The following is a 13,604-nucleotide window of genomic DNA, read 5'->3' on the forward strand; positions in this document are numbered from 1 at the left end:
CATCCCCCAGCCCTGCAGGAACAGTATTTTTGGCACAAACCTGCCCCCCCCTTACACACACACGTGCACCTGTATGTGCAGCATCCAGCCGGGGGCTGATCCTGGTCCTGAGGCCCTCGTGCTGGTGGGTAAACTGAGGCACGGGGGGGCATCGAGCAAATCTCCACAGCACTGCGATGTCCTGGGTGGGTCAGGGCTGTGACAGAGCAGGGGGCTCAGCCCTGCTGGGGGCATCCCCACGCTCCCCCAGGCTGCCTGCCTGCCTGCCAGGATTTTCCTGCCCAGCTCCTCTTTGGAGGCAGTTCTGGCAGGAGGTGGAGGAGCTGACTGCCCTTCCTGGGGATTTTTTGTCTGGAGCAGCAGCACGGCTTGCACGGGTCCCCAGCACCCGGACACAGGGAACAGAGACTTTTGTCCCCCTGCAGCCAGGGAAAGCTTCAAGCTTCCCACTGAGCTGGATGTTGGTGGCACAGGGTGAGAGGAGCTCTGTCCCCTCCGGAGCCACCTGCCCACCACGCAAGCCACCCGGGAGGCAGCCACATTTTGCTCTCGGGCTCCGCAGGCTGCTCCAAGCCTCCGTCCCCCTCCCTGCTTCCCTTTGCAGGGAAAAGCCACCGCTTTGGGTGCCCACCCAGCTCTGTGCACCCCTGGGGCTCGCACAGCACGGTGCCGTGGTGGCTCTGCTGGAAACCAGCCCCTTCCTGCAGGAGCAGGGCAGCACCCGACCCCGCAGGGCCCCCGGGCGCTGTTTATCTTTGCACAGGAGATAAAGCAGCTGTCGGCCATCCCGTGCCGGGGCTGGACAGCTGGAGCTCGCCCCAACCCATCCTCTCCTGCCGTGGCAGCGACCTCCCAGCACTTGCCAGCCCCCCCAGGCATCAGTTTATGGGCCGAGGCTCCTGCACGAGCTGCCTCTGGGAGCTACGCCCCAGTCTCCTGTTTGGGGGAGATAATGGGACCACAGGGCCAGCAGCCCCCCAGGGCTCACTCTGCAGGTCCCCGTGGATCAGGGCTGCACCCAAGGGTGGTGGGTTGCACCCATCCCCTCTGCATAAGGAGCCAGGGATAATTTGTGGGGTGCAGCATCCCCCTCACCCCAGGTGAGGCCACCACGGGGACCTGACCCAGTTGTCCCTGCAGGGCCGTGTCCCCAAAACCCTCCTGCTCGGCCTCGTTGTGCTGCCGGGGCCCGGTGATGCTCCTAGGTGGAGAGAAAGAGAAATCCTCCAGACAAACGGGTATCGACGGGCGCGGTGGAGGCGGCGCGGATAGATACTGTAGGTATAGACGGGCATGGCAGACAGCAGAGCAGATTGAGAGATACTCGGAGCAGAGAGATACCGCAGGAGGAATCGGGAGATAGATCCTGCGGGCTGATCAATACCTGCTGCGTGCGGAGGGACAGCAAGATAGAGCGGGCTGCGGGGGGACGGTGTTGGGTGGGCAGCGAAGTGCATTTGTCCTGGCCGTGGCTCCGGGGAGATGCTGCTCCAGCTGGAGCTGGACCTGTGTGGCCGAGTTTCCTTGTCCATCTCTGGCCACCCAGAGAGAATCTGTGCTGCAGCTGGGTGTCAATGGGTGAACGCCCATCCCACACTGTGCCTCAGTTTCCCCATGTGAACCAAATCGGGGCAGGCTGCGGGGAGCTGGGTCAGGCTGGCACAGACAGGTCCTGATGAGGACACATGGGGACAAGGAAGCAGACCCAGCAGGAGCCTGTGGGACACAGCATGGCCAGCACCCACCTCTCTCCTGATGGTCACTGGGGACATCCAGCTGCTCGGTGACAGGCTGCCCTGAAGGAAAGGGGCTGCTTTTGGTGCCCTGGCACTCCTGGCACTGTCCCCACTCCGCACTGGGATGGGGACAACCCCTCCTGCTGCAGCAGAGCTGCTGGCTCCCAGCCCAGCCCCATATCCGTGCCACTTGCCCAAGCCCCCCGAGCTGCCCACTTCTTCTGCCAGGCACATAAAGGAGGGACGAGGGCACCCCCAGAGCAGCCCCAGACCCCCCGAGCTGAGGAGGGAACCCCCGCCCGCGATGGAGTTATTGACACGGGCGCTACGGAAAACACTGCTGAGATTGTTCACACTAATGTTATTTAGCAGCAATATTTCCGTAATAAAAGAAATCAATGGGCAAGAGAAAAGACCTGTCCAGAGCTTTGATTTTCTCATTTTAATGGCATACTTATTTACTCCCACCAGCGTGCCCATCGGATTTTCATTACGCGGCCTTCGCTGTAAGTGGAGCGGTATTGATACGAGCTGCTGAGTTAGCGCCTTCCCGCGCGGGCCGGCGCAGGATCACTCATGCTCCCCGACAGGCCCGCAGGAACCCTGGCACGCACACAAACACACCCCTGTGCACGCACACACACCTCAACACACCCCTGTGCACACACAGACACACACCTATGCTCTTGGGCTGTGCATGCGTGCACCCTACAGAGGCACGCACAGCGCTCTCCTATGTGCACACGCACAGATTTGTGCAAACGTGCCCAAGGTGTGTGCACACGCTTGTTCTTACCGTATGGATTGGTGCACAATTGCTCTCCATATATCCCAGTGTGTGCACACACATCCTGGCCATACCCCCCTGCATTTACCTATCCGTACACCCACACCTGTGCACGCCCAACCCACGCACACCTGTGCACCCACCGAGTACCTGCTGTGCCCGTCTCACACCCATGCACGTTATCCTGCTCCCCACACACTCACCCCTGTCCCGCTGTGCCCCTCTGGGGACACCCAGCTGTCCCTACAGGCATCCAGACACTGCCCCATACCCCATGGCATGCTCCAGAGACTTCCCGGGCAGGTGGGATGAAGACGTTTATTACTGACATCTCTTTTTGGGTAGCAAATTAAGACGTAGCCCGCGTGTGGGGCTGCTGGTCGGCAGGACGAGGGCAGTATGGGGAGTGGGAGGAGGAACATGCTACAGGCCCGGTGGCCAGGACACACTCACACACGCACACACGCACGTGATTTTGGCAACAGCACGGAGGTGAAAGCCCTCCACCGAGCAGCGAGCCCGCGCGGGTCCGGCGTCAGGCACGGGGCTGCGAGCAGGGTCCGTACCCCAGCTCGGCCAGGGAACCCGATGGGCCTCGGGCAGGGGAAGCATTTTGAGGGGCAAAGTCCCATCCTGAGCTGATTTGGGGGTTCGGGCACCCGCAGACACTAGGTACGTGCACAGCCTGGAGGCCACGCTCGGTTAAGGCGACAGACGGTGGCTGTCCCCCCTGGGGGGACAGCGGGGGGTGGGTGGGAAAGGGACCCTCCTCCAGCCCCCATATCCCCGGGGAAGACGACACACTGGGGCTAGGGGCCAGCCCAGGACAGACCTCCAGCGCAGAGGCCGGGTATCCCCTGGCTGCCTGGGGGTCCCGGCGCAGAGCCCCCTGGTGCCATGGGGACACTGCGTGCTGCCAACCCATGTCCATGGGGATGAGAGCCAGGGCAGGAGCTGCCAGCTGGACGCCGTGCTCTGTGCTGACTGCAGCCACGGCAGCTCGCCAGCCCAGCCAGGACACCAGCAACCTCCCGTCCGACCTCTGCCGAGGCTGTTTGGGGCCGGCTTTCCCCGTGCACCCTGCCCCGAGGGGCACAGGGCAGCCCGGCTCGCACCAGCATCCTCATCCCCAGGTTTTGGGACCTGCGGCCTGGAGAGGAGGAAGAAGGAGGAGGAGGAGGAGGAGGAGAAGGGGGGAGGAAGGCTGGCGGGGAAGCCCAGCCGGCCGGGCTCAGCACCCTAAGGTGCTGATGAAGGCGCTGGCTTCCAGGAGCAGGCCCTTGGCGTAGACGCGCAGGGTGTAGAAGAGGGTGAGGAAGTCCTGAGTGCTGAAGAGGGTGTCAGCCAGGGCGAAGGCGAGCGTGGAGGGGATGAAGCCCCGGCCGTACTCCACCATCCAGGTGCCCGCGCTCCACTGCACCGACGTGGCCTCTCCCGCCTGGTGCACGATGGTGTCCCCTGCCAAAACACACAGGAGGGTGGCATTGCTCCCGGCGGCCGTCCCACGTCTACGAGGAGCTGTGTGGGGCCAGGCCCTGCTCCACACACCCCTGCCCCTCCCCATTCTTTTGCACCAGGGCTACTGGCACCCAGGAAGGTGTTGGGGACCTGGGGTGCCTCATCCCGAGCTCCTGCCTGTGCCAGCTGGATGGATGCAGCTCTGTGACGGCCCCCTCCGTGTGCTTACCGGGATAGTAGATCTCACTCCTGGTGGTCCCCTCCTTCCACTGCCGGAAGGTGCCCGAGATGACGGTGTCGGAGATATCCGCCCAGTACCGACCTGCGGAGGGCACAGCACCGGCTCTGAGCATCCCTGATGAGGACGGGAGGGATGCCAGCCCCGGGGGAAGGATGGTGCCAGCAGGAGCAGGGCTCACAGACCTCGGAGAAACCCTTCTTTCCCCACCTACCCGAGTGTCCCCCGGTGTCGACGGCCGTCCCGAAGAGCAGCACGTACTCGGTGAGGGAGGCATGCAGCAGGCACATGGAGCCCATCCAGCCGCCCGCGTTCACGAACACCCACTGCAGGTCCTCGTCGGGCAGGATGTGGCCCGGGTGCTTCTTCCGCAGCTCCACGATGATCTTGGAGAACGCCAGCTCATGGTCCAGCCCTGCGGCAGCAGACTAGATGGGTTAGATCCCATCTAATCCCTTACGACCCCATAGCCAGCCGTGGGATCCCAGCGCATCCCTCGGTGGGGGGGGGGGGGGGTCTCCCTGTGCCAGCCCTCCCCCATCCCTGCTGTTTGGCACAGCACCCATCCTCACACCACCTACAGGGCAGCCAGCGGGACCCCAGCGACCCTGCCCCACCGATACCACCACCACCACCCCCTCCCCATCCCCGACGGACCCAGCCCCTGCCGCCCCCCCCAAACCTACCCGCGTGGTGCCGGGCGAGCTGGGCGATCTCGGCGGGCTGGAACTCGTACCTCTTGCAGGCCAGCCAGCCCCGCAGACCCTGCAGCAGCAAGGCCAAAGCCCCCAAAGCCAGCCCGACCCGCAGAGCCCACGACCCCGACACCCCCATGGCTGCGGCCCCGCTCCGCCCCGGGACCGCCCCGTCGAGGCTCCGCCGCCCCCCGCCCGCCTGCGCCGGCGCGGAGGGGAGGGACCGGGGAGGGGACGGGGAAGGGAAGGGAAGGGAAGGAAGGGCTGGGGAAGGGCCCACGGAGGCTTCCGGGGTGGTGGAGGCATGGAGGAAGCCGGAGGGGGACGGGGGTTCAGTGCCAGCGGTACGGCGGGGGGAAAGGAGGGGGCGTGCGAGCTCCACGCGTGGCCCCCCGCACCCTGCTCGTGTCCCCCCGCTCCCTAATCGTCTGTCCCCCCGTCGCCCACTTGTGCCCTTCTGCGCCCCACGCGTGTCCCCTCCACCCCCACGCGTGTCCCCTCCACCCCCATGTCCCACTCTTGTCCCTCTGTGCCCCACTCCTGCCCCCCGTGCATGCCCCTCCGCGCCCCACTCGTGCTCCCCTGCATCCCCACGTGTGCCCCCCGCACCCCTCTCGTGCCCCCTCGCATCCCCCCTTTATGCCCCCCTACACCCCGCTTGTGATCCTCCACGCCCCAAAGTGCATCCCCGGCACCCCACTCGTGTCCCTGTCACCGTGGGTGACCCCACGGCCCCCCGCTCACCCCGCAGAGCACCAGCACTGCCGCCACAACCCGCTGCGGGACGAGTGGGTGCTGGTGTCCGCACACCGCGTCAGGCGGCCCTGGCGGGGGCAGCTGGAGCAGCCCCCCACCGAGGACGTGCCCCGATGGGACCCCGCCAACCCCCTCTGCCCCGGGGCCACCCGGGCCAACGGCGAGGTACTGCCGGGCACCCCGACACCCGCACCCCGTCCTCTGCCTTGTGTCCCCCCCCCCCGTGACCCTAATTTCTTCCCCCTCCTGCAGGTGAACCCCCACTACGAGGGCACTTTTGTCTTCCCCAATGACTTCCCTGCGCTGCAGCCTGATTCCCCCGCACCCGGTAAGTCCTGGGGGGACGGCGGGGTGTTGGGGACCCCCTGGTCCTTAGGGGATGGGCCCTCCCAGCTCTCTGTCCCCCCCAGGTGACAGCGACCACCCCCTGTTTCAAGCAGCAGCCGCCCGGGGTGTGTGGTGAGTACTCGGGGGTGGGGGGACACGGCTGTGACATCCCTGGGACGAGCAGGATGGAGCCCGCTCCCTTTTTGCTTTCCTGCACACATCTTCTCGGGTTTTTGGGGTGCTGTGCTTCCCCAGCAGGGCCACGGGGGTCCCTGGGGGTCCCCAAGGCGCCCCACATGCGTCCCTTTCCACAGCAAGGTGATGTGCTTCCACCCCTGGTCCGACCTGACGCTGCCCCTCATGTCGCTGGCGGAGATCCGCGCCGTGATCGACGCCTGGGCAGAGCTGGCGGCCGAGCTGGGGGCCTCCTACCCCTGGGTGCAGGTCCGTGGGTGACGGGGTGCCCCTCTCCCTGCCCCGTGGGTGGGTGCCCGGGTAGCTCCCAGGGTTGGGACCCCGTGGCTGGGTGTGTGTCCCTTGTCCCTGTTTTGCCACCCCTCCCCGAGTCCCTCCATGTGGGTTGAGGGCTCCATGCCCCTGCCACGCTCATCCTGGTGTGCTGGGGACACCGAGGTGGCTTGCAGCGGGGACACGGGTGCTGGCATCTGTCCCCTGCTCTCCTCCTCCTGCAGATCTTCGAGAACAAGGGGGAGATGATGGGCTGCTCCAACCCGCACCCGCACTGCCAGGTGAGGCTGCCCCCACGGCGTTCACCAAACCCCTGGGATATGCGACCGCGAATCCTCCCTGCAGTGGGGTGCCCCCCAGCCGGTGCCCGTCCTGTCCCCTCTGCTTTGGGGACCGTCCCTTGCTGCCACTCGTCGCACTGCCCACCTGGTGGCAGCACGGACCTGCGGATGAGCGGGGTTTGGGTTTTTCTCTGGGGGGAGGCGTGAGCCCAGAGTTCCCCGGGGGGATATTTTGGGGTCTGCGGGTGGGGTGATGGAGCAGGCTCGTTGGGGACAGGTGACGCAGCATCCCCCATGTCCCTGCCAGGTGTGGGCCAGCAGCTTCCTCCCCAACGAGGCGCGCCTGGAGGAGCGGACACAGCGGCAGTACCGGGACCGGCACGGCGTGCCCATGCTGCTGGAGTACGCCGAGCAGGAGGCTCGCCGCAAGGTGAGGAGGTGGCTCTCGTCCCGTTGTCCCCTGCTGTGGGATGTCCCCGTCCCCGGGTGGCTCCCTGGAGCTCCGTGTCCCGCAGGAGCGGCTGGTGGTGGAGAACGAGGACTGGCTGGTGGTGGTGCCCTACTGGGCCACCTGGCCCTTCCAGACCCTGCTGCTGCCCCGCCGGCACGTCCTCCGCCTGCAGGACCTGTGTGACAGCGAGAGGGACAGTGAGTGGCCCCGACGTCCTGCCCCACGTCCCCTGGGCTCGGTGGTTTTGGGGAGGAAGGCCCATGGGTGCTGGCAGGGGGCCTGTGCTCCTTTTTGGGGTGACGAGGGGCGCGGCGCTCCATGCTCTTGGGGTGCTGTCTGCATGGATGGGGAGCAGGGATGTGGCTGGTGCATCCCTCCTGCTTGTCACTGGTGTCCCCCCAGCCTGGGGGGGGGTTGTCCTGGCCAGCTGGGGGTGTGACACCCTGCCCACCCCCCCCCAGGCCTGGCCTCCATCATGCAGAGGCTGCTCATCAAGTACGACAACCTCTTCCAAGTCTCCTTCCCCTACTCCATGGGCTGGCACGGTAAGCGTCCCCATCCCTCTGCACCCCCGGGGGGGCTTCATCCCCCTGCGCCCCCATCCCCTGGCACCACGGCTGACCCCCTTTTCTCGTCAGGAGCCCCCACGGGCCCCCACCTGCAGGAGGACTGCGGGCACTGGCAGCTCCATGCCCACTACTACCCCCCGCTGCTCCGCTCCGCCACCGTCCGCAAGTTCATGGTGGGCTACGAGATGCTGGCGCAGGCGCAGCGGGACCTCACCCCGGAGCAGGTGAGGGTGGAGGGGACCTGCCATGGGGACTGTCCCCAGGACCGGGCACTCGCTGAGCACAACCCCCCCGTTTGGTCCCTGCAGGCTGCAGAGCGCCTGAGGAGCCTCCCCGAGGTGCACTACAAGCAGAGACGACGTGGTGGGGAGGGGTGCGGGGTCTGAGGCCGGCTGGGTGTGGTGGGAGCTGAGACCGGTGAGCTCGTGTCACTTGTGAGCCCTCTGTTTTCCCTACTGAGCCTGGTTCCGTTGGGTTTTGGCGCTGCTGGGTGGCTTTTGCCTGTTTGGCTACCCAAATCCCAATCCTGCAGCTCCTGCTGCTTCCAAAGTGAAGGGCTCACACCCTCCTCCCAGTCCAGTCTCACTGGTGGGACTGGGAACGATGCCACGGAGCATCTGCAATAAATCCAAAGAGCAAAGTGCCTCTGCCTGTGCCCTGCTGGCTCCTGGCGCTGTGTGGGGTGTCGCTGGTGCTTTTGGGGTCTCTCTGGTGGGGACCCCAGCTGTTTTGGGGATAATGCTGGGGTCTGCAGGGGGAAGTGCCTGCAGCCCTGTTCTGCTCGCTGCTGTCTCTGCATTGCCTCCTCTTCCTCCCTGGGGGGAGCTCTGGGCCTGTTTGAGCGCTGCAGGCTGGGAGGAGTGGGAAGCAGGAGGAGGTTTTGTGCTGCCCAGGGTGCATCCACCTCTTAGGGCAGGGCTGAGGGATGGCAAACTCTCTGCGTGGATGCCTCCCTGCAGCTGCCGAGCCCAGGAGCTGCTCCTCTTCCTCCTCTTCCTCACCACCTCGGGCTGCAGCCCTCATCCTGCCTGGGTACCAGGGATGCTGGGGGGCCAGCTCAGTGTGGGGCAGCAGCACCCGGTGCCTGGGGTGGGCTGGGGGATGCTTCAGGCAGCTCCACGCAATTTGCTCCCCCCCTGCAGCCCCTTGCCCTAGGCAAGCCCCCGGGGCTGTGCAGGAGCAGGTCCTGTGATGCCCCATGACTGGTTTTGGGGTTTGCCCCATGGCATGGGGCCGAGCACCACCTGCCATCGCATCCTCACATGTTTTTTTTTTTAAATCATCACCAAAGAGCCATTCTCATAACTCCCTAACGAGGCCCGTATTGTTGTGAAGGCTGAGAGTGGTCCCGTGGGGGCCAGAAATCTTCCGTGAGCAGGGGGATGTTCTCCTCCTCAGGATGGATTTGCTTCCTCCAAGGCAGCGGCTGGTGGGAAGGGACACGGCCCTGTCTGTGCCGATGCTGTCCCCACCCCATGACACATCCCCCACACTGACCCTCGGGTCCCCAAGGTTTTTGGGAGGAGGCGATTGGGGTAACCCCACCACCGCCTTCATCCCCTCTCCTCCTCCTCACAACAAGTGCATCCGCAGCCACCTCGCCCCTTCCCGGCTCTTCCCTGGCAAAGCGGCGACGAATCGGTTTAAGTGTGGCGATCCAGATTGGGGTAATTAGCCGCTGAACTGGTTGTAACGAAGCTCGTCATCCCCCTGCACACGCAGTTAGCTCTGATTTAATAGCCCACCGGCTCCCAGCCCGGGCCGCCGCGCGTCAGCCCGGGGCCGTAAATGAAACTCGCAGTAAGTCAAGCGGTATTAAACTTTACAGTCGCCGTCTTTAAAAGCGAGACGCTTTCTCCAATAAATCAGAGCGAGTGGGATTGTAAATATCAAGGCAGGATCCGTATTGCTTAATTAAACAGCACCTAATGAACAGCCTGTTTGTTGTGTTGTGATTTAGGATGGGAGCCGGGGCGTGCTGAGGAGCACAGCCCTGCTCGCAGGTAGCGGCTGCTGGAACAGCACTGAGACGCTGCATGGGCTTCCCTTGGTTTGGTTTCAATCTTTTTTCGCCCCCAAAATGTGAAAAATTCAGTGGGGAAGTCAGCTCTAAGTAGGGATGCTCCTGGTGCAAATATCCCAGGGTATTTGTACCCATGGATGCTCCTGGTACAAATACCCCGGTATTTTTAGGTTGTGTGAGGGGGTGGAGAAGCCTGGCAGGGAGAGACGGAGCCTTTCTTGCGGTGCAGGGAGGCGGGGTGCTGGTGCAGCCGGGGATGCAAATGCCCTGCAATTTGTAGGAACCATCACTGCCGCACTATAAAGCCCCGGAGCCTTTTTATGTTTCGGTAGTTGCAGTCTGGTTGTAATCAGAAAGGCAAAGAAGTGATTTGTGGGGAAGAGATGAAGCTGGGTGCGGGGCTGAGGGGTGGCTGGCTGCCCTTGGGGGCTGTGGGGACTGCTCGTAGGGACTTGGGGACGGGGGAGACCCCCAGCATCACTACCTCCCTCCAAATCCCACAGCCCCGTGTCCCCAGGGCTCAGCTCATCCCTTTGGTGCCACCTCCCGAGCCCCAAATCCTGCTGCCCCCCCCATCTCCTCATGGCACAGGTGAGACAATAAATAAGGGAAGTTAATCTGTGACCGGAGCGTTTTAATCAAAGAAAAAAAAATGTATTAGTGCAGGCCTGCTGGCTCCTGCCAAGTGCACTTTTACTGTCCCTCCTGGTACCGGCTTTATGGCAGTCATTTCATTCCGGTTTTAGTGTTGTTTTTGCCCTTATTGTCGAGTTTCTCCTTGCCTCCTGTTGCCTGTGATTGGATTGATGGAGACAGGGGTTGGGGGAGGAAGGAGGGGAGGGGGAGAGGAAGGAAGAGGAGGAGGAAGGGAGGGAGGAAGGCCCTGTTTCTCCGGGGGGAAGGGAGCAGCCCAAATCCCCGTGTTCCTATCTGAAAGGCACCATCAGGTGCTTAACATGGAAAACAATTTAAAAAGATTTAAGCAGATGCTAAACATCCTCCTGCCCTGCAGCAGGCGGCTCTGTGCTAGGGAGAGACCTGGGATGCCAGGGGAATGAAAAGCAAAAAAGCAAAAAAAAAAAAAAGCAAAAAAAAAAAAAAACCAACTCTGTTTCAGCTGTTGGTACAGCACCCAGCTTGTGCTGGGCAGCATGGAGCATCACCCCCAGGCTCGGCAGCTGCCTTGGCAGGGGTTTGCCAAGGGGCTGAGACCATTTTGGAGCAATTTCGGAGGTGACTTGCCCGTGTCTCCGCCAGCTGGTGTCTATTCCTGGGCTGCTGGTCCCTGAGACCTCCCCATAAGGGATTTCCAGAGACTTGGGGACCGTGGGACCGCAGCTGGGTGTCCAGGCTTCATGTGTGCTCCAGCAGCCCAGCCCCGTGGGATCTCGTTTGTCACCACCTGAGACATGCAGGTGATCAAACAGCACCACACTGCAGCATCCGCACGGTCAGTAAGCAGTGGATCACCCCAAATTTCCTCTGTGCCCAAGGATGAGGATGGGCAGGAGCCCTCAGGGATGGCACCCTCATAAATCCCCCCCCTGCTTGCTTTGTGACCCTTTCCACCCCATCTGCAAATCCCCCCGGGGATCAGGGATGCTGAAAAAGCAAGTGCCCGATTCTGGCTGCTCCCGTAGCATTTCGGTAACAGCAGGACCCTGCTTCATCCCAGACCCTTAGAAGTTCCCGAAATACTGGCACAGGAGGAAAGAGGTGACCCCCAGCCCGTAACCCGTCCCCTGTCCCCCCCGGCAGGGACGAGCAGGCGCATCGGGGCCTCGCCGTGATTGTGATAAAACCTGTGGGACACCAAGGGCATCGCTATGATTTGTGCTGTCTAAATGTTAATCAGAATAATAATGCCTATTGAGACAGCTGTTTTAAAAGGCTGTGATGTCGGAGTAAAAATTCCAATAAAACTCTATTAGCCCTTCCTCGTTACACTAATGGTGCCTGCTGCTAAAAGCCCCCCGCTATAGACACCCGTATTAATGGGCTTATTACAGGAAATAAAATCCGAGGCTGAACATTACAGTGAAGCCTGATTAATTCAGCAAGGTAATCTTTTTTTTTTTTTTTTTTTTTTTTTCCCTCCTCTCTCCCTTTCCTCTCCCCCCACCCTTTAGTTAATGAACGTGCTCCTCGAAGTGCCAACTGTGGAGCCTGACTCAGAGTTTGGTGACGCTTTTAAACTTATTTTGTTGGTGCAGAGGAAGCTCTTTGCTGGCCCCTGGTGTGCATGGAGACTTCCACGGGGACATCCGTGAGACCTGGTGAGAGAGGAAGAGGAGGGCCAGGAGCGAAGGCCCTGCAGTGCTGGGGAAGGGGACGAGGGCTGTCCCACAAGTGGCCCTGGCTTGGTGGCCAGCCCCTCGCTTGTCCCCGGGGCTGTCCCAAGCCCCGTGTGGCAATGCACACAGCGAGAGGCAGAAATCCAGGACGGACACACCGCTGCTCATCCAGGCTATAAATAACTCCCATAAAATCCTCTTCCCAGCCTTTTTGTGCGCAGCCAAATCCTGCCAATGGGAAAGGAGACGGCATCTATTTTACGGGCGGCTGGAAGCCGGCTTTGCATTTTTCTGGCTCGTGTAATCCCACAGGTACCCTCGTTTCTTCTCTTTTTTTTAACAGCCTTTTGCTTCATGTGCCTCCCAGCCAAGTTTAATTATGGCCTCGGCTCTCACTGCCTGGGGAAGGAGAGGGAAAAAGCTGGGAAGGAAAGAGGGGAGAGGGATGGAGGGATGGAGGTGAGGAAGGAAGGAAGAAAAGAAGGAAGGAAGAGAAAGAGAGAAGTGAGGAGAAGAGAAGAGAAGAGAAGAGAAGAGAAGAGAAGAGAAGAGAAGAGAAGAGAAAAGAGAAGAGAAGAGAAGAGAAGAGAAGAGAAGAGAAGAGAAGAGAAGAGAAGAGAAGAGAAGAGAAGAGAAGAGAAGAGAAGAGAAGAGAAGAGAAGAGAAGAGAAGAGAAGAGAAGAGAAGAGAAGAGAAGAGAAGAGAAGAGAAGAGAAGAGAAGAGAAGAGAAGAGAAGAGAAGAGAAGAGAAGAGAAGAGAAGAGAAGAGAAGAGAAGAGAGAAGGAAAGCAGGAGCAGTACCATTTTGTGCCCATCCTGGGAAGCCTGGAGCAATGCTTGGGTCTCAGCCTGGCAGAGACGGCATTCATCAGCCTCAAATCAGCCCTCAGCATCAGTCCCACAGCTCTCCCTGCCCCAGGGTTTGCTGTGATTGCTCCCCATCACAACTTTTTCTGCCCCGATGGGGGGTGCAGGCGATGGGTCCCCGTGGGAGGACGGGCTGGTGAGCGGGGAGAGGAAAACACAGGGGAAGGAAGGAAGGGGAAAGAAAAAAGAAGAAATCAATTTAGCTGCAATAAAGCCTCTTACTGTATTAACTGCTAATCCACAAGTACACAAACACACAGAGGGAGTCCTTGGAATAAAGGCATTTAATTAGGCTGTTTGCTCAACGCCGGCTCTGAAGGGTCTGGCACGACGGGGGAGCAGGCATGGCGGGACGGGGGCAATGCTCGGGGGGCCACCGCTGACCTTCCCCTTTGCTGCAGGTCATGCCACAGCGCTGCCCCCTCCATGGGGGCACGGACCACCCCTCTGGCCACCCCTGGGTCTCTGGGGATGCCTGGGGCTGAGCGGGTGCCCCCCAGGCTGGGGCAGGACGGCGGGCATCGCGGGGCCGCTCACTCTTTCTTCCTCTCCTTTTCTCGCCTCCGGGCGGGGAGGGGGCTGCGGGGGGGCTATAACTCTTCTCTGCTCCTGTTTGATCTGCCAGCGGGCTCAGCGGGGGGAAGACCCCGTCTC

At 61.9% G+C, this 13,604-nt stretch overlaps 2 protein-coding genes across 4 annotated transcripts; one reads left to right on the forward strand and one right to left on the reverse strand.

Annotated features, from left to right (window-relative positions):
* Positions 1-2,827: 2,827 nt before the first annotated feature.
* Positions 2,828-5,054, reverse strand: SIGMAR1 (sigma non-opioid intracellular receptor 1). The gene is made up of 4 exons (XM_082783736.1): positions 4,906-5,054; positions 4,434-4,634; positions 4,211-4,303; positions 2,828-3,981 (listed from the first exon to the last, which is right to left on the reverse strand). The coding sequence occupies exons 1-4, from the start codon at positions 5,051-5,053 to the stop codon at positions 3,755-3,757; spliced, it is 669 nt and encodes a 222-aa protein (XP_082639862.1). The 5' UTR covers position 5,054; the 3' UTR covers positions 2,828-3,754.
* A 120-nt stretch (positions 5,055-5,174) lies between these two features.
* Positions 5,175-13,158, forward strand: GALT (galactose-1-phosphate uridylyltransferase). Of its 3 annotated transcripts, none has more exons than XM_082783739.1 (11): positions 5,175-5,258; positions 5,666-5,835; positions 5,923-5,998; positions 6,081-6,129; positions 6,312-6,441; positions 6,690-6,746; positions 7,054-7,176; positions 7,262-7,394; positions 7,659-7,742; positions 7,836-7,990; positions 8,075-9,686. In XM_082783739.1, the coding sequence occupies exons 1-11, from the start codon at positions 5,219-5,221 to the stop codon at positions 8,150-8,152; spliced, it is 1,095 nt and encodes a 364-aa protein (XP_082639865.1). In that variant the 5' UTR covers positions 5,175-5,218; the 3' UTR covers positions 8,153-9,686. The 3 variants fall into 3 exon arrangements, with proteins under 3 accessions (XP_082639865.1, XP_082639864.1, XP_082639863.1); XM_082783738.1 differs by lacking the exon at positions 5,175-5,258 and adding an exon at positions 11,919-13,158 and having other exon boundaries at positions 5,285-5,835; positions 8,075-8,183; XM_082783737.1 differs by lacking the exon at positions 5,175-5,258 and having other exon boundaries at positions 5,286-5,835.
* The last annotated feature ends 446 nt before the right edge of the window (positions 13,159-13,604 follow it).

Source organism: Aythya marila (genome assembly GCF_965140915.1).
Source record: "Aythya marila genome assembly, chromosome: Z".
In the NCBI taxonomy this organism is placed as follows: domain Eukaryota; kingdom Metazoa; phylum Chordata; class Aves; order Anseriformes; family Anatidae; genus Aythya; species Aythya marila.